At 44.0% G+C, this 20,397-nt stretch overlaps 2 protein-coding genes and 1 long non-coding RNA gene across 3 annotated transcripts in view; 2 read left to right on the top strand and 1 right to left on the bottom strand.

Annotated features, from left to right (window-relative positions):
• Positions 1–3,440, top strand: part of LOC143930502 (uncharacterized) — a 50,828-nt gene extending 47,388 nt beyond the window's left edge. Inside the window, exon 3 of the long non-coding RNA XR_013262784.1 lies at positions 3,106–3,440. This is a non-coding gene — a long non-coding RNA (uncharacterized LOC143930502). The remainder of the gene's footprint in view (positions 1–3,105) is intronic.
• PSME3IP1 (proteasome activator subunit 3 interacting protein 1) overlaps positions 1–13,302 on the bottom strand; it is a 40,226-nt gene extending 26,924 nt beyond the window's left edge. Inside the window, exons 1-3 of the mRNA XM_077454849.1 lie at positions 13,139–13,302; positions 6,936–7,066; positions 4,028–4,126 (exon numbers count right to left, since the gene is read on the bottom strand). Of these exons, the coding sequence (XP_077310975.1) occupies positions 4,028–4,126; positions 6,936–7,059 (223 nt within the window). The 5' untranslated portion in view covers positions 7,060–7,066; positions 13,139–13,302. The remainder of the gene's footprint in view (positions 1–4,027; positions 4,127–6,935; positions 7,067–13,138) is intronic.
• A 52-nt stretch (positions 13,303–13,354) lies between these two features.
• RSPRY1 (ring finger and SPRY domain containing 1) overlaps positions 13,355–20,397 on the top strand; it is a 38,712-nt gene continuing 31,669 nt past the window's right edge. The window contains exon 1 of the mRNA XM_077454827.1: positions 13,355–13,502. The gene's annotated coding sequence lies outside the window, so the exon portion shown is untranslated. The remainder of the gene's footprint in view (positions 13,503–20,397) is intronic.

Here is a 20,397-nt window from a genome sequence, read left to right as displayed (position 1 = left end):
ACATATTTGTAAAAAAAAATTAAAATCATTTATCATATTACTTCCATTTCACAATTAGGTGCCACTTTGTGTTGGTCTATAACATAAAATCCCAATAAAATACATTTACACTTTTGCTTGTAATATGACAAAATGTGGAAAATTTCAAGGGGTATGAATACTTTTTCAAGGCAATGTATACATAGTATACAGTATAACTCCAAACTTAAATCAACAGTTTTGCTAATTTTTCCAAGGAACTGGAAAAAGCACAGGTTTAACCGCTTCCCGACTGGCACACGCCAATGTACGTCAGCAAAATGGCACGGGCAGGCATATTGGCGTACAGGTACGTCCAATCTTCAATGCCGCCCTGCCATCGCGAGCGCCCGCGGGCATACCCGCGATCGTCTCACGGGGCGGCTGAATGGAGGAAATGCCGTGTAAACAGCATTTCCCCAGACTGCCTAGCAACTAGTGACGCTGATCTCTGCTCCATGTGATTGGAGCAGAGATCAGTGTTCACTAAATGAAAGCTCAACCCCCCCACAGTTAGTAACACACCCCTAGGAACACTTAACCCCTACACTGCCACCCACTGATTAACCCCTTTACTGCCAGTGTCATTTACACAGGAATCACTGCATTTATATAGCAGTGATTACTGTATAAATGACAATGGTCCCAAAAATGTGTCAAAAATGTCCGATGTGTCCGACGCAATGTCGCAGTCACAATAAAAAAAAAAAAAAAAAAAAAAAAAAACGCTCATCGCCGCCATTACTAGTAAAAAAAAAAATATATAATAAAAAATTATTAATAAAAATGCCATAAAACTATCCCTATTTTGTAAATGCTATAACTTTTGCGCAAACCAATCAATAATCCCTTATTGCGATTTTTTTTTTACCAAAAATATGTAGAAGAATACATATCGGCCTAAAATGAGGGAAAAAAATGTTTTTTTTATATATTTTTGGGGGATATTTATTATAACAAAAAGTAAAAAATAATGTGTTTTTTTTCAAAATTGTCGCTCTATTTTTGTTTATAGCGCAAAAAATAAAAACCGCAGGGGTGATCAAATACCACCAAAATAAAGCTCTATTTGTGGGAAAAAAAGGACGTCAATTTTGTTTGGGAGCCACGTCACACGACCTCGCAATTGTCAGTTAAAGCGACGCAGAGCCGAATCGCAAAAAGTGGTCTGGTCTTTGACCAGCAAAATGGTCAGGTCTGTAAGTGGTTAAAGGGTTATGCCGTGTACACACGACTGCACTTTGACAGCAAAGGTCTGACGGAACGAATCCATCAGACAATTCGATCGTGTGTGGACTCCATCGAAGCTTTGCTGTCCAAAAATCTGACAGACTTTAGAAAGCGAACAGGTTTCAAATTTTTCTGCCAGAACTCCGCCGGACCCAGTTCCTATCGAGAAATCCGCTCGTGTGTATGCTAGTCCGACGGACAAAAAACTATGTTAGGGCAGCTATTGGCTACAAACTTCCTTATTCTAGTCCGGTCGTACGTCATCACGTTCGAACCCGTCGGACTTTGGTGTGATTGTGTGTGGCCAAGTCCGTTCATTCGGAAAGTCCATCAGAACTCCGCAGAAAGTCTGTCGAAAAGTCCGGTCGTGTGTACGCGCCATTAATTCACCTTTACCAAAAAGCAGCCTATGCGGGTAGAGGGTGCCTGTAGATAAAAACAAACTATGCATTTTTTTTACATAAACGGACAAGGAGTCCGCAAGTGTTCATCAACAATAAACAACCAGTATTACAAAAATACAAAAAGCTTTAAATTTAAAAAAAAAAAAACAAACACACACACACACACACACACACACACACACACACACACACACACACACACACACACACACACAATCTAAATGAATACAAAACCTATACTTCCACCATATGCTAAGGACCCTAAGGACTTGCATACTGATATGTAATTGAATATGTACAACCAAGAGCCCACTAAGGTCTTGGTTGTACATATTCAATTACATATCAGTATACAAAAGGATGGATGAGTGTCCATGGTAGTTACCTGTGTCTTTTGACAACGTTGTCATATTTTAATTGACCATATGGTGGAGGGGGAGTTTTTGTATGCATTTAGATATTGTTTTTTTCAATAAAGCTTTCTGTATTTTTGCAATACTAGTTGTTCCTTGTTGATGAATTCTTGCGGATTCCTTGTCCATTTATGTCTATACTGATAATAATCTAGAGCAGGGGTCTCCAACTTGTGGCCCGGTAGCCAGATGTGGCCCTTTGCTTGCTTTTATGTAGCCCTTGGGGGAAATGTTTCATCCGCTGTTACCAACAATGGGACATAATCCCCCCACTCACACCAATGAAGGGACAATTTCTCCCAATTACACCAAAGATGGGGCACTATTGCCTCCAATGATACCAACGATGGGGCACTATTCCCCCCCCCAATGATACCAACTATGGGGCGCATTTTCTCCCAATGACACCAATAATGGGGCACAATTCCCCCAATGACACTAACTATGGGGAACAATTTCTTCCAATGACACCACTAATAGGAGCTAATGACACCAATGATAGGGGACAATTCCTTCAAGTGATTCTAACGATGGGGCACAATTCCTCCCACTGACACCAATGATGGGGCACAATTACTCCCACTGAGACAAACAACCTTTTCTACTCCCAATGGCCACAGTTGAGGCCCCCCTAAAATCTGAAGGACAGTAAACCGGCCCATTGTTTAGAAAGTTTGGAGACCCCCGATCTAGAGGAACAAACTCCCATTCCCTTTGTGGATTAATTGGAGTGTACATACTGATCCAAGGTTAATTGCCTCTATTATACCGAGGTATAGCCTACCTAACTATTTTATCTCTTGTTTACACTATGCATCTTTGACTAAGGTTGAATAATGGCCCTTGCTATATATATATATATATATATATATATATATATATATATATATATATATATATATATATATATATATATATATATATATATATATGTGTATGTATATAGCCATTTACATACTGTCAGGGCTGGCTTAGCCCTTCCTCCTCTGGGCTGGCCGCTCAGCTGTCGGCTAACTGCCAGCTCTCTTCTCTTTCCACAGTTACCAGCTGTTCCCGATGATACTCGTCTGACCTGCCTATTTAAAGCCTTCCTGCACACTTTTTCATTTGCCTTCGCGTTGGTCACATCACAGGGAGCCATCTCCTGCTGTTTGTTTCAAGACTGGCTTGCGGACATCCCTCCTGGCTTCTTATCCTGCTTGCGGTTGCTCTCCTTGGATCTCTGACTTCAGGCCTGGCTGATTACCCGATCTGGTTAATGAACTTTGGACTGGCTGACTACGCGATCTGGTTACTGGACTCTGGCTATGCTTGACTATGCTTTTTTCTATTTACCTTTTTATTTTTATTAATAAACAAGTGTGATTTGATTGTACTTCTCTCTCAGTCTGTTTCATGGTTTCTGACACATACCTTCCGAAATCTGGCAAAAAAAAAAAAAAAAAAAAACTTCCAGAGATAGCATCCCCTGTCCTGCCTTTTTCCTACGATGTTACTACAACACTCCCAACTGTTACTGTTAAACCCCACCATCACAAGTGTGATTTGCTTATAGACTGGTCCTGCTTGAAAATAAAAGTCTAAAGTTAAGCAGAGCCACTCTGAGGAATTTGCTCATCTAAATAAGGCTTGCATTGCTGATTTTCCATGCAGTTTGTAAGCACTAACTCCGAAGCATACAACTATCCAGTTAACTGATAAATGTAAACTGACCACAATGATAGAGCATAACATTTTGGATGGGGATGGGCATACAAGTTTATGGTCATTTCTGAAATGGTCAAGTGCCACTGGGCAATCTAGAGCTCTGACTAGTCCAGTTTGTGTAAAGAACCAATTGCTTATCTTTTTGTTCCCTATGATTAAAGTGATGCCAGACATATCTGCTGATTTAATTCTTCTTCTTCACCAATTGAAACATTTTCTTATAAAGTAACTGGCATGACTTACATGGTTACTTACTGAATTTAAACTGTTCTTCGTATTCTTGCTGTTTCTTATCCTTCTGTTCCTGTAGCTTCTCATATAAAGAACGAGGGTCATACACTTCCTCTGGACATTCTGGAGAAAAGAGTTCAATTACAATCTCCAGCTATTAAACTCCATAACACAATTTGCAGCAACAGTATAATAATGGCATTCATTTCAAGTCACTCAAAATCAAGGACTTGCCAGACGTTTGTGTTATGATCCTTATAAACCTTTAAGAGGGCAGAATGGGGTCATCTACACCGTAATGTGGTCTGCACTCCCCCCACACATAGCCAATACGGGTCTCCATACTAATCATTTAAGATAATAGGAGCTTATTACATGATGGTAATGCCACAAAAGTGTCTAAATGTATTCCTCTTCATGTCACCTATACTGTGTACTCTGTTTTGGTTTTAGAAAATTGTATTGCAGATTTTTACTTGCTTGCCTGCAGAAGCAAAAGGTAAATTATTTTGTTAAAGCAGAGTTCTGATAAAAAAATAAAAATAAAAATTAAAAGTCAGCAGCTACAAATACTGCAGCTGCTGACTTTTAATAAATCGGACACTTACCTGTCTCAGGGTCCTGCGATGTGGGGGGAACCAAGCCCCGCAGGTCTCCCCTCCTCTCTGCGGCACCGGCATTGCAACTGTGGGCATCCGAGAGCCGCGCCGCACCTGGCCAGGCAATCATCTGGACCTGTAACGTGTCCCAGATGATTGTTGAGAGGGAGGGGGGAGAGGTGATCTCCCTTCCCATGCCGCGGTGCGCTGAGAGGAAGTGGGAGCCCACCCCCCCCAAAAAAGTGAAGTGCCAAATGTGTCATGTCAGGGGGTCACCTCCCATAAAGCGGAAGTTCCATTTTTGGGTGGAACTCCACTTTAATCCTTTCAAAATTAGTTCCTTGGGTTTATTTTATAATATAAATCGCTGTTTTTTAAATCCTCCTGGAGTTCAGCTCATCACTGGTTAAAAATGAAAATGCCTTTTTTACTTAAAGATGTAGCCACATGATGCTCCACTACAGTCTTAAGCCCCATACACACTATCAGTTTTTCTTCTGAGTTTTTCCTTCAGATTTACCAAAACCATATAATATGAGGTCAAACCTTAGGAGTTTCAATTTGTATGCAATCAGGAAGGCCCTTCTACTACATGGTTTTGGTAAATCTGAAGGAAAAACTCAGCAGAAAAACTGATAGTGTGTATGGGGCTCTATTGTTTACAAGATGCGGGATCTTTCATCAGGTGTATATGCATACATTACATGGGCATTTTTTATTGGCTGTACAGAGGCAGGGATCTTTCAGGACCCAGAAGAGAAGTGACATCTGTACAAGGGGAAAGGTCAGGTGCATCTGCAGTGCTGGATTAGCAACCCCCTGCACCCAGATATAGGGCCGGAAAGGGACCAGGATGGCCTACCTAGGCAAGAAAAAAAACCTTGCAAGATGGGTTACTGTAGGTATGTTTGCCAAGATATAAAGCCAGCCAAAATGGTTTATGTTAGCAAAGGGTTAGAATCTCTGTAGCCATTTGGGGAGATTTTCCTTATTTCCTATGCGGTCATCAAGACAAGAAATCAGCAAAAACAGGGGCATATTTTTTAATTAGACTGGGGAAGGGTGGGAAGCTCTGTCGAGTATTGCACAGTAGGTCCCATTCACACTTATGCGACTTGTTATGCGACTTTGGACCCCAAAGTCCCATGACAAGTCACACCCCATGTTTCCCAATGAGTACAGTTCATATCTGTGTGACTTAAAGTGGCAGTGACTTTAAAGTAGTTCCTGCACTACTTTGGTCCAACTTTCATAGACTTCAATGTAAACCCTCAAAAGTTGGCAAGCAGGCCCCCTCCCCCAAACCATACTAGGCCCCATGCCCTCAGCATGGATGAGGGGTGCTTTGGAGCTTAAAGCACCTTGTCCCCACAGGGTCCTATTCCCCAAAACCCTGGCCAGTGGCTGTGGGGGATCTGCGGCCGGGGCTTACCAGAAAATAGAAGACCCCTTTAATAAGGATGGCCCCCATCCCTTGGTTATTTAAGAGCTGGCAGACAGCAGGAGCCTTCATCAGGACTGGGGTTATTTTTTTTCCTTTCTTCGGGTCGGAGGTGGCGACGGGCAATGTGAATGACAATGGATTTACACCAGGAGACATTTTTTAATTTATTTTTTAATAAAGGACTTGTGTGTGTGTTTTTATTTACTTTTTTGGTGAATAAGTAGAGGGGGAAAGCCGGGATCTGGGGGCCCCCCCTTGTTAAACCACTGGCCAGGGTTGTGGGGAAGAGGCCCTTATCCCTAGCAAGAGGGACAAGGTAATTTGAAGGGAGGTGCAGAGCCGCAAAGCACCCATTTCCCCATGTTGAGGGCATGTGGCCTGGCATTGTTGGGGGGGGGGGGGGTGCTCGCCCTCCCCCTTTTCTGACCTGCCAGGCTGCATGCTCGGATAAAGGTCTGGTATAGATTTCGAGGGGAGGGGCCACACTGTTTTTGAAATTTTAGCTGCCGGTATTCTTTTGTTTACATTCAGTGAGGAAATCCGCTGACAGCTCCTTAACAACCAGCTTTTCTTCACACAGAATGCGAATTGGTGAATCAATTATAGGCCACTTCAAATTGTTATGAAAATTTGGAATAGGTTAGAAAATGAAGAAACCAACGAAACGAAACACATTTTTCCATTCTGCACGTCTAGCGACTTTGTAGAGCACAATCAAAATGATCACATTGGTCAAAGCCATAACAAAGTCGCACTCATCCAAAGTCGCATCAAGATGCACAGTAAAGTAGCAGTGGAAATCGCAGGATTTTTAAGTAGTACAAGTGTAAATGGACACTAGGAGTTTGAGTACTGCAATATTATAGGTATTGCTCGTTTTAGGTAGTACCTTCTGGATCTTCAGGTTTCCGCACCTTCTCCCATTCTTCTTGTCTTTTCTTTCTTTTTTCCTCCAATTCAGATTCTGTCACAAATTTTTTGTTTATGACAAAATCCCCTTCGCTGCCAGCCATTTTAGGACTGCAAAATGCGCCAAAATAAAAACATTATTAGCATGGATTATGTGATCTCTGCAACAACTGAATTTGCCCTCTTTTATTCTTGGTACATTTAAAAAACTCTAATTATGTGCAGAAACCTCATTATAACTAGGGCTGAAACAACTAATCGATTAATCGACAACTAATCGATTATGAAATTAATCGATTACTATTTTCATTTAAAAGTTTTTTATTGAGGCCAACCGACAGGTCAAAATAGACCATCAAAATAATATATAAAATAGTACAAAGGTCGATTACTATTTTCATAATCGATTAATTGGCCAGTAACATAATGGGGTTTAAAAAAAAAACGAAAATTAGCCCTTTATAGTACAAAAAGAGCAAATAATCGCTATTGTAAATATTACTTTCACTGTTCTACAGTAATAAAAAAAATAAAAAATAAAAAAATAAAAATGAACCCCTTACAGTAGTGATTATCTGCTTGTTTTTCTACTACAAGGGGCTAATTTTCATTTTTTTAACCCCATTATGTTACTAAATGTCTTAGACCTGGTTCATATCTATGTGCTTATTGGTGCTTTTTGCAGAAATGCACTACAGTTCATTTACATGGTTTCTTATGGGACACGTTCACATCTGAAAGGGTCAGGGACTTTTAACGTAAAATGGTGCTTTATCGGTTCAATATACTTCAATATAAACGCTGCAGAAAAGCATGTAATGTGTTTTTGCAGCAATTTGTGTTTTTTAATCTGCCCAAAGAAAATGAAAAAATGCAAATTGCAGTAAAATCACGTGCGCAAAAATCTAAACGTACAGCAAAAAGCACTGCAGAAACGTACAGCAGAAAAAGCAAACTGCATAGGTGTGTATGGAGCCTTATGCTGGCCACACAGATCAGTTTTCAGATGAGAATATTCAGATGAAAAATCTTTGTACATTCGCTGAATGAAAGAATTTTGTTTGAAATTAATGTTTTTAAAATGAATGTCATTTCTGAACAGAAACCACAAACACTGTCTGAAAATTCCTTTGACTAAGAAGTTTTCTATTTCCAAATTTTCCCGTCACTGTGGTTGAAAATGACGTCAATTTGACCCACTTTTTTTTTTTGTTGGGAGGTTATTAACCAATTAATCGAAACAATAATCGGCCAACTAATCAATTATGAAAATAATCGTTAGTTGCAGCCCTAATTATAACCCCATATATTCACAATGCAGGACAATGTGACAGTGCCTCTCGACATCGATTCCACCTTATGGAAAGATATTGTTCCCACCTCCCGGCAAAGATATCCTCGCTCTTCCTGACTCCCGGCAAAGATATACTCGCTCTTCCTGACTCCCGGCAAAGATATCCTCGCTCTTCCTGACTCCCGGCAAAGATATCCTCGCTCTTCCTGACTCCCGGCAAAGATATCCTCGCTCTTCCTGACTCCCGGCAAAGATATCCTCGCTCTTCCTGACTCCCGGCAAAGATAACCTCGCTCTTCCTGACTCCCGGCAAAGATATCCTCGCTCTTCCTGACTCCCGGCAAAGATATCCTCGCTCTTCCTGACTCCCGGAAAAGATATCCTCGCTCTTCCTGACTCCCGGAAAAGATATCCTCGCTCTTCCTGACTCCCGGAAAAGATATCCTCGCTCTTTCCACCTCCTGGCATGATATCCTTGCTCATTCTGCATAACAGCAAGATAGCCTCATTCTTCCCGTCAAGACATTCTCATTCTTCCCGTCTCCCGGCAAGAGAGCCTCGCTCTTTCCGCCTCCCTGAAAGATATCCTCGCTCTTCTAGCCTCTCGGTAAGACAGCCACCCTGATCCTGCCTCCCGACAAGATATCCTTGCTCATCCTGCAACCCAGCAAGATAGCCACGCTGTTCCCACCAACATTTCCTTGCTCTTTCCACCTCCCGGTAAGATAGCCTCGTTCTTCCCGCCTCTCAGCAAGATAGCCTCACTCTTCCTGCCAAGATATCCTTGCTCATCCTGCAACCCAGCAAGATAGCCTCACTCTTTCCGCCTCCCTGCAAGATACCCACGCTGTTCCCACCAACATTGCCTCGCTCTTTCCGCCTCCCGGCAAGATAGCCACGCTGTTCCCACCAACATTGCCTCGCTCTTTCCACCTCCCGGCAAGATAGCCTCGTTCTTCCCGCCTCTCGGCAAGATAGCCTCACTCTTCCTGCCAAGATATCCTTGCTCATCCTGCAACCCAGCAAGATAGCCTCACTCTTTCCGCCTCCCTGCAAGATACCCACGCTGTTCCCACCAACATTGCCTCGCTCTTTCCGCCTCCCGGCAAGATAGCCACGCTGTTCCCACCAACATTGCCTCGCTCTTTCCACCTCCCGGCAAGATAGCCTCGTTCTTCCCGCCTCTCGCCAAGATAGCCTCACTCTTCCCACCAAGATATCATTGCTCATCCTGCAACCCAGCAAGATAGCCTCGCTTTTTCCATCTCCCGGCAAGATAACCCCCCTCTTCCTGCCTCCTGGCAAAATACCCTTGATCTTCCTGCCTCCCGGCAAGATAGCCTCGCTCATTCATGCTACTTTACCACATCCCTGCTCTGTCAGAACTGTTGCTTCATTATTTAATGGAGCAGGCTAGGAGAAGGCTAGAAGCTGATTGGTTGCTATGGGTAACAACACCAGATGAGATAAAACTTGTCTCAGGCCCTTCATCAAAGGGTTAGTTCACCTTTACCAAAAAAAGGCCTATGCAGATAAGGGGCATCTGAAGATAAAAACAAACTGTGCAGCTCTGACTAAAGTTGAAGAATATCCTTGCTGTAGGTGTAGGCCATTTACACACTTCATGAAGCCTGACTAGAAAACTCCCAGAACAATTCTAAGAGAATCTCGGCTCTTGCTGCTCCCCTCCCCCATCACAGGAGTGAGATCTCCAATGCTGAGCTCAGAGATACTGGCTGGCAAGTGAGCTGGAAATTTTTATTTGTTGTCTTTTGACCTGTGTTGTCCTTCCATGTGTTCTTTGCTGCAAAGGCCGGTCATAGGTTGTGGTGTTTATTTGTTTGTACTACGGCATCAGAGGAGAGAAAGTACACTATATTACCAAAAGTATTGGGACACCTGCCTTTACATGCACATGAACTTTAATGGCATCCCAGTCTTAGTCCATAGGATTCAATATTGAGTTGGCCCACCCTTTGCAGCTATAACAGCTTCAACTCTTCTGGGAAGGCCGTCCACAAGGTTTAGGAGTGTGTCTATGGAAATGTTTGACCATTCTACCAGAAGCACATTTGTGAGGACAGGCCCTGATGTTGGACAAGAAGGCCTGGCTCACAGTCTCCACTGTAATTCATCCCAAACATGTTCTATCAGGTTGAGGTCAGGACTCTGTACAGGCCAGTCAAGTTCCTTCACCCCAAACTCACTCATTCCTGTCTTTATGGACCTTGCTTTGTGCACTGGTCCAAATCATTTGGTGGAGGGGGGATTATGGTGTGGGGTTATTTTTCAGGGGTTGGGCTTGGCCCCTTAGTTCCAGTTCCTTAGTCAGCTTACCAAGACATTTTGGACAATTTCATGCTCCCAACTTTGTGGGAAGAGTTTGGGGATGGCTCCTTCCTGTTCCAACATGACTGCGCACCAGGACACAAGGCAAGGTCCATAAAGACATGGATGAGCGAGTTTGGGGTGGAGGAACTTGACTGGCCTGTACAGAGTCCTGACCTCAACCTGATAGAACACCTTTGTGATGAATTAAAGCTGAGACTGCGAGCTAGGCCTTCTTATCCATATCAGTGCCTGACCTCAAATACATTTCTGGAAGAATGGTCAAACATTCCCATAGACACTCCTAAACCTTGTGGACAGCCTTCCCAGAAGAGTTGAAGCTTCTCTAGCTGCAAAGGGTGGGTCAACTCAATATTGAACCCTACGGACTGGGATGCCATTAAAGTTCATGTGCGTGTAAAACCCCTTTCACACCGAGGGCGTTTAGCAGGCGCTATAGTGTTAAAAATAGCGCCTGCAATCCGCCCTCGAACAGCTGCTCCATTGTCTCCAGTGTGAAAGCCCTTGCGGCGCGCTGGCAGGGCATCAGGAACAGTCCTGCCAGCAGCTTCTTTGGAGTGGTGCGTTTTAAATCTTGAATCGAGTTGAGAGGTCAAATCGATTAAAAATTTCAGCAAATCGCATTTTTTTTTTCACCAGGAGCGGCGCTGACACCGCGCCGCTCTTGGAGAGCTGCGGGCAGGAGTTTTTAGGCGAGGCCACAGCTTCGGCCTAGTCCGCGAGGCCGGACACCGCGGACTAGGCCGAAGTCGGGGCTTTACCTAAAAACTCCTGCCTGCAGCTCCTCAGTACAGTGTCCATCAAAAAATAAATAAAAAATCAATTCGAATCGTGAATCGAGTTTTTTTTTTTAAATCGCGATTTTTTTTGGAGAAAATCGCCCAGCTCTATTTACTGCTCCTCCACCGCTGCTCCCCATTGAAATCAATGGGGCAGCTTGACTATACAAAAACGCTGCTATTGCGGTGCATTGCAGGTGGTTTTAACCCTTTCTCGGCTGCTAGCGGGGGTTAAAAGCACCCCGCTAGCAACCGAAATGCACCGCAAATCCGGCGGTGAAATGGCACATTTTACCACGATGCTATGGGCGGCACAGTGTGAAAGGGGTCTAAAAGGCAGACGTCCCGATAATTTTGACAACATAGTGTAAATGTGAGGGGGGTTTGAATCAGAGAAAGAGCTCGCTTCTGTGATTGGAGGGTGAGAATAGGAACAGGGAGGCGTCTCTTAGCAACATCCTAAGGCCTCTTTCACACTGATGTCCCGTTCAGGCCCGCCTGTCAGTTTTTCAGGCGGACCTGAACGGGTGCTCCATAGAGCTCTATGGAGCGTCGGATGTCAGCGGTGACATGTCCGCTGACATCCGACCCGCTCCGATCCGAAAAAGTGTAACGGAGGAAAAAGCTATTTTTCCATCCGTCTGCGGATCGGATCGGATGACGACGGGCACTGCGGTCCGTCGTCATCCGATCTCCCATAGGGGAGAGCGGCGCTGTGACAGGTCCGTCCCTGCGCAGTGTGCAGAGACGGAGCTGTCATCTCCCTGCTCAGCGGGGATCGGCGGAGTGATCCCCGCTGAGCAAACGGATATCCACGGGGCGGATCAGAACTGATCCGCCCCGTGTGAAAGGACCCTAAGAGTTTCCCACGCAGGCTTCAGGAGGTATGCAAATGGCCTACACCATAGCAAGGACATTATTCTACTTTGGTCAGAGCTGCAGTTTGTTTTTATATACAGACACCCGTTATCTGCACAGGTAGGTGAACTAACCCTTTACGGGGGTTAATTATGAAAGGCAAATCCACTTTGCACTGCAAGTGCACTTGGAAGTGCAGTCGCTGTAGATCTGAGGGAAGATCTGAAATGAGGGGAAGCTCTGCTGATTTTATCATCCAATCACGTGCAAGCTAAAATGCTGTTTTTTAATTTTCCTTGCATGTCCCCCTCGGATCTACAGCGACTTTACTTCCAAGTGCACTTGCAGTGCAAAGTGGATTAGTAAATAATCCCCTAAGTGTCTATGCTGCACATTACATTGCTGAATGACCCATTAACAACTGTGATCTCTCTAAGGCCGGCCATACACTATACAATCTGATTGCAGAACCGTCCATATAATCTTTAAACTTTACTAAAACTCTGAGGACAACCCTAGACTACCAATTCAATCTGTATCCAATCAAGCGGGCACTTGTAATGCACAGTTGTTGGTGGATCTAAAGGCGATTGTACAATCAGCTTGTATAGTGTAATGGCCACCTTAATAAATCGTGGCAGCTTCCACTGAATGTGGGTTATCACAGCAGGGAACACTTTCCAGCCTACCAGGGCAAAGCTGCACGGCAGACCCCCTGGCCAGACAGGGCCACTGCTCAGCAGCAAAGGGTTCTGGGTAATCATGACCACCTTGGCCAATGTGTGCCCAGCTTACACACAGCTGCCAACTAAGGAAAGTGACCCCACAGCCATGGCAGCTCTCACATCCTGTAAAAGGCCCATAAACCCCCCACCCCCTCCTCAGTCTCCCGGTGTCACCCACCTCTCTCTTGCCCGGTGGCTCACTCTTCAGCACAGCCTCTTCCAACCAGCAGCCGGCAGCCAACCAAAACGCAGCGCTCTGCCTTCTACAAACCAATCAAAACGCCACTGACAACACTGACGCACCAACCACGGGCCGCCGCTACGGAAAGACGGCCAATCAAAAAAAAACGCCTGACGAAAAGATGGCCGCCTCGGCTTCAAGGCTGTGCGAGACTGGGGGAGAGTGAAAGGGCTGGTGAGCATGCGCAGAAGTCTCAGCTTACTTCCCGGGTCGTCACTCCGGGATTGGTCTCGGCTTGAAGCAACAGAGAAGAAGGGAAGGAAACAGGAAGTGCGCGGAGGTGTGGGGGAGCCTGGTGACGGTAAGAGAAGGGCCCGTATGGTGGTGACAGGAGCCTGGAGGTGTGCGGAGCGCCTGGCAGCATGGCTGAGCCCTGCCCGTCATTGTGTGTGTGTCTCCTTTGTCTGATGTCTCTGGGCACAGGAGCCTGCCATCCCACACACATCACGTGGGGAGGAGGATTATTATATTATTATTATATCATATATAATGGTGTGGATCCAATAGTCAGGTGACTGCAGATCTGGATCATAGGACAGACATGGGTAATGTAGATCTGTCAGTATGGGGGAGGGGTGTCACTGGTCTGCCCATCAGCCATAACATTATGACCACCCGCAGGTAAAGGGAACGTTGGTTATCTCATTACCATGTTATCTGATATATTGGGCAGGAACAGGAGGTGAACATGTTGTCCCTGAAGTTGATATCAGAAAAACATGGGCAAGTGTAAAGACTTGAGTGACTCTGATGAGGACCATCCTGTAATGGATGGATGATGTGCTTTCCTCTAGACAGCTGATTATGGATCGTGGTAAATGGCCAATCACCGTGGCCCTTTACCATGTGATCAGCTGTGTCCAATCACATTGTAAACAGACTTGCTGGTTATCGGCAGTACTTTCCTCACTTGCTGTCTCAGCATGAAGAATAGGAGAGCTAGTAATTGGCAATTCTGTGTGAATCCGCTTACCTACTCTGCAGTGGATTGACCGATCAGCCTGGATCCGCCTCTTCTCAGGTCCCTCTTCTGTGATCCTGTGCCCCCACAGCAAGCAGCTTGCTATAGGGGCACCCAAGCTGAGTCACAGCTTTGTGTGCCCATTCAGAGACAGAGCCCCAACCTGGCCCCACCCCCTCTCTCTCCTGATTGGCTAGCTGACTTTGATAACAGTGGCAGCCAATGGGTGCTGTTATAGCTCAGCCAATCAGGAGGGAGTATTTCGGACAGCTGAGACGCTCGTGTGCAGAAAAGGACCTCAGGTAAGGTGGGGGGGTGGTGGCTGCTGCTGCACACAAAAGGCTTTTATCTTAATGCATTAAAATCAAAAACCTTCCGCTTTTACAACACCTTTTAAAGTATAAGTTCAACTTTAAAAAAATAAAATTAAATGCACATCTTTTTGCAGGTAAAACAAATGTACATTTTGGTGTGTGTGTGTATATATATATATATATATATATGTATGTATATATGTATATATGTATATATATATATATATATATATATATATAATTTTTTTTTTTTATTGGGAACCTGGAAAGCCTTGCAGCCAAGATCAGCAGATCCTGGGTGATATGCAGGGCTCTTGCAGGCTCTGTGTGTAAGCTATTTGGCTGTACATCCTACAACCAAGCATTTACTCATTACCAGGAAGCCTCAATGAACTAACCCAGCGCTCCCTAGTGCCATGGTAGTTCATTGAGAACTACAAACCACACGTATAAAGAGGACTGGTCCTGACACTATACATGTGTATAGGAGTATAAAGTGGACCTGTCATGGCTCTATACATGTATAAAAGGGACTAGTCATGGCCGTCTACATAGTTAGTAAGGTTGAATAAAGACACCAGTCCATCCAGTTCAACCTGAGTGTCTACAATTGTGCCTATCCATGTACATTGCACGCTCCCATCGGTCCCTACCCTCAAGGAGCCCACAATCCAAGGTCCACATTCATATACTAGAGCCAATTTTGGACAAAGGCCAATTAACCTACCTGCATGTCTTTGGAGTGTGGGAGGAAACCGGAGTACCCGGAGGAAACCCATTGGGTTATGGTTATGTCTTTGGACACCCTTCTAGAACTGTACCACTGCGTTGTAGCCGCCTTTTGGCTATAGTGCGGTCAGGAAGAGTTTAATGGGATGTCAGATGACCGTAACATGGGTTTTGTTGATTTCCTCCCCATATAGCCCCGTGTGTGTGTGTGTGTGTGTGGTGGTGGGGGGGGGGGGGCATTGTGAGAGTCTCTGGTAGATTAAGGACTTCTACACTTTGCTAACAAAGAGGGAGATTTACTAAAGCTGGCCATAAACCTATAGATTATCTGAAGATTTTCTATGGTTAGATGGAAAAAGTGAGATTCCTCCATCCACACAGTTTAGCGAACATGGAGAAATCTGTTGCGCTTTTTCCATCTAACCATAGAAAATCTGCAGATAATCTATAGGTGTATGGCCAGTTTAAGACTGGTGAAGCAGTACGTAGTAACCAATCAGCTTTCAGGTTTTATTATCAAAGCTTTAATTGAACAAGCTGGTTACTATGCACAGTTGCACCAGTTTTAATAAATGCCACCCAAAGTGTCCTTATGGTGGCCATGCACGCTTCTGTAAATGATCAATTCCTTTTCCGATCTATGCCCCTGGCTAGGACTAGTCTATTTGTAATTGGCATCCCATGTCACATGGAAGTGGCTTTTGATTGATAGATCAGATACAATCTTCATTTACCATCACATGTAATTGCATCTGTTTCCTTTCTGTTTCCTTCCTCTAATCTCATTACTAATCACTTGAAATATATTCATTTTTCATGAACAAAGGATGAGATCATTTAGGCTTGCAGTTGGGGGGGGGGCGGTAAAAACACACTTTTAAGCTGTGGTTTAATCTCCCCAATTTAAAGCGGATCTTCACCCTGAAAATAATCTCTTCCTCCTCTCCAAACCCTCTTCCACTCTGCTATATAAATATATTTTTCCTGGTGTGGGTTTTTTTTTTTTTTTTTTGTTAATATCCATTTATTTATTTTCAGTGTTAAGGTTTCTGCCCCCCCGTCCCCATATGCTCTATTCTTGCCTTGATGTTGGCCATTGGCGCCTTCTAGACCAGGGATATGCAATTAGCGGACCTCCCAGCTGTTGCAGAACTACAAGACCCTGACAGCCACAAGCATGACACCCAGAGGCAGAGGCATGATGGGACTTGTAGTTTTGCAACAGCTGGAGGTCCACTAATTGCATATCCCTGTTCTAGACTATGCATGTTGCATATCCCAGGAGGCAGAAGGGGTTATTTACAAAAAAAAAATCAACTTTGCACTACAAGTGCAAACTACAAGTGCAAAGCGCACTTGCAAGTAAAGTTGCTGTAGATCCGAGGGGGACATGCAAGGAAAATAAAACGGCTTTTTAGCTTCCACATGATTGGATAATAAAATCAGCAGAGCTTCCCCTCATTTCAAATCTACAGCTCAGACTTACAGCGACTGTAATTTCAAGTGCGCTTGTAGTGCAATGTAGATTTGCCTCTCATAAATAATCCCCATAGTCTTTTTCCATTCATAAAAGGACTAGAGGACGGGCCTAGTGGCGTGTCATCAGGAGGCAGCGGCTGCCTGAACCTGGGAGAGACAGCAGCTTGCCATACACATAAGACAATAAACGTGGGGCAATACACACCAAAACCAGCATTGCTTACTCTGGACTTTTCTGCCGGTGGAAAGATTTATAGATGGGAATAGTTTGATACACCAAAGTGTTTGCAGCCTCCGGGGTGGTAAACACGGGCACCTCACCCCCTGACCACTCACCTAAAGTTTAAAATACAGCCATAGGGGACTGTTCACATGCCACAGCGCTGTGCGTCGTGGCAAATTTTAATGCAGCATGTTGAGTTGACAGGTGGCACCACCTATGAAACTTGGCAGTTCAAATCAATGGGGGCACTCCGCAACCACAAGCCAAGCTTCGGCCTATTATAAATTGCGTATAAAATAAAATGGAGGGGGTCGCAATTCTCCCTTCCTCTGGGTTTGAGTGCTGGCAATAATTGAAGAAAATACCAGATGATTAGAAGAGTCAAAGATGAGCATGAAAGGCAGTTTGAGATGCGTTTGCATACAAACCACCATTTCCAAGGTGCTTTCCAGCAGCATCAGGGTGTCACATGTATTGTAGCCTCACAACACCCATAAAATCAGTGATAAAAATTGAATGGCTTACTGCTCTTCTATCAGGGAGAACCAGCAATATGAATAAAGCCGAGCGCACTGACCTAGTGAAGAAATCTCACACTTTTTATTATAAGAATAAACAAACTATATGGCTACTCGCATACACCAGAAGACAAGAGGCATATAAATTCCACAATCCAAAAGGCAGATTAGGAAGTATAAATAAGTCCTGGTCTACACTGATGTGCTCTAAAATGCATTGAATCTCATGACAATGTGAAATAACCTGATTTTCTATGGAGACTGTTCACATATATGCAATGCGAAGGAAACTTGACCTTCAGGCCTTTTTCCGACACTTGTTTACATGTAAAAATCTGTATGTTTTGCTAAAATTGGTTAGAACCTTGAAAATGTAATATTTATTTAAAGCAGAGACCCTAGAGAATAAAATGGCAGGTTTTAAAAAAAAAATAAAAATTTTTATGTCTCAACGGTTTTTCGCATTCATTTTTATTTATTTGAAAGAATCACTTTTTAAAATTTTAATGCCAAAAAAGCATAATGCGTAACCCAAATCATTTGTAAAAGATGTTGCACCAAGTAAATAGAGACAAAATGTGTCACGCTTCAAAATTGCGCACGCCCGTGCAATGGCAACAAGCATTGGAAATTTAAAGCATTGCCAATGGACATTAAAAAGCCTTTACAGAGGAGGTTTAGTGCTGAAATTACTGCCAATGATCTGACGTGCTTGGTGATGGCTTCACGTGTATGGGATGATCGCTGTGCGTGCATGCAGGACCGACACGTGCAATCGCCTTTTGGGGACAGGGGCAATTACTTTTTTATTTTATTTTTTATACTGTTGCTTTTACATTTGGCATATTTCATTTTTTGATCACGTGACAAGTACTCTTTATGGAGAGATCCTGGTTCTAGAAGACCCCAAATCCCTCTTCTGCCCTTTAAAAGCATTCAAAACACCAATATCTGTGTAACACATAAATTGGTAAAACATAATTGATGTTGGGCCATGACTTCTGGGTTACTATAGCAGAGAGCCAATCCCGGCTTTTTTCAGCTATCTGGCTAGCTGGCGGATGCACCCGCTGGTCGCTCCCGCTGAGATGGAAGAGCCCAATAGAGACATGCTAAGAGAGGGGGCGGCATCCCCTCCCCGCTGCTGGTTAAAGCAATCGAGGGGCTAGTTGGCTACTAGGATTGCTTTAACAAGAGAGCCGACCGCTGATTCTAAGAAAAAAAGTACCCGCATGATGCCTGCAGCTGCTTGAGTCCAGTGATGTATAGATACGTCGCTGATTGGCAAGTGGTTAAAACGGGGTCCTACACGTGTTTTGGTGCGATGGAATTTTGAGTGCATGAACCCCAGGCCATAAATCCTAATTGCAGCTGTATCCAAATTACATGCAAAATGCATTAAAATCGCAGCTGAATCTGCATCAAATTGCGCTTGACGTGATCTTGAAATTGCACAAAATATATTGCTCAAATTGCACTGCATAAGTATGAGCCTAGCCTAAGCTGTGCATACAGTGGGGAAAAGTATTGCCCTTTGCATTTCTCTGGTCCCCTTTATCAGATCTATTGTTGGGTGATGACACTGCAGAGTGCACAGAACATAGCGCAGTCCTGGAGTTCTGACAGGATCAACAGCTATTTTTTGGCACTTCTTAAATGGCTATGACAAAGCTCTTTCAGTGGCTGAAGTTGAACTCCGATCTAAAAGCACAAATGAAAGCAGCTCTGTCCTCCAGTAATTTATTTCTAAATGTATTATTTAGATACAAGCTACAGTGGTGTGAAAAAGTGTTTGCCCCCTTCCTCATTTCCTGTTCCTTTGCATGTTTGTCACACTTAAGTGTTTCGGAACATCAAACCAATTTAAACAATAGTCAAGGACAACACAAGTAAACACAAAATGCAATTTGTAAATGAAGGTGTTTATTATTAAAGGTGAAAAAAAATCCAAACCATCATGGCCCTGTGTGAAAAAGTGATTGCCCCCTAAACCTAATAACTGGTTGGGCCACCCTTAGCAGCAACAACTGCAACCAAGCGTTTGCGATAACGTGCAATGAGGCTTTTACAGCGTCCTGGAGGAATTTTGGCCCACTCATCTTTGCAGAATTGTCCTAATTCAGTTACATTAGAGGGTTTTCGAGCATGAACGGCCTTTTTAAGGTCATACCACAACATCTCAATAGGATTCAGGTCAGGACTTTGGCTAGGGCACTCCAAAGTCTTCATTTTGTTTTTCTTCAGCCATTCGGTGGTGGACTTGTTGGTGTGTTTAGGATCATTGTCCTGCTGCAGAACCCAAGTTCGTTTCAGCTTGAGTACACGAACAGATGGTCGGACATTCTCCTTCAGGATCTCTTGGTAGACAGTAGAATTCATAGTTCCTTTTATCACGGCAAGTCTTCCAGGTCCTGAAGCAGCAAAACAGCCCCAGACCATCACACTACCACCACCATATTTTACTGTTGGTATAATGTTCTTTTTATGAAATGCAGTGTTCCTTCTACGCCAGATATACTTGGACACACACCTTCCAAAGAGTTCCACTTTTGTCTCATCGGTCCACAGAATGTTGTCCCAAAAGTCTTGGGGATCATCAAGATGTGTTGTGGAGAAATTGAGACGAGCTTTGATGTTCTTTTTGCTCAGCAGTGGTTTTCTCCTTGGAACTCTGCCATGCAGGCCATTTTTGCCCAGTCTTTTCCTGATGGTGGAGGCATGAACGCTGACCTTAACTGAGGCAAGTGAGGCCTGCAGTTCCTTGGACGTTGTTGTGGGGTCTTTTGTGACCTCTTGGATGAGTCGTCGCTGCGCTCTTGGGGTAATTTTGGGCGGCCGGCCACTCCTGGGAAGGTTCACCACTGTTCCATGTCTTCGCCATTTGTGGATAATGGCTCTCACTGTGGTTCGCTGGATTCCCAAAGCTTTGGAAATGGCTTTATAACCCTTTCCAGACTGATAGATCTCAATTA

Source organism: Lithobates pipiens, unplaced genomic scaffold, assembly GCF_037356315.1.
Source record: "Lithobates pipiens isolate NorthernLeopardFrog02 unplaced genomic scaffold, aLitPip1_a1.2 Scaffold_10, whole genome shotgun sequence".
Taxonomy (NCBI): domain Eukaryota; kingdom Metazoa; phylum Chordata; class Amphibia; order Anura; family Ranidae; genus Lithobates; species Lithobates pipiens.
Note: the sequence above shows the minus strand (reverse complement) of the source record. Positions and strands in the feature narration are given on the sequence as shown.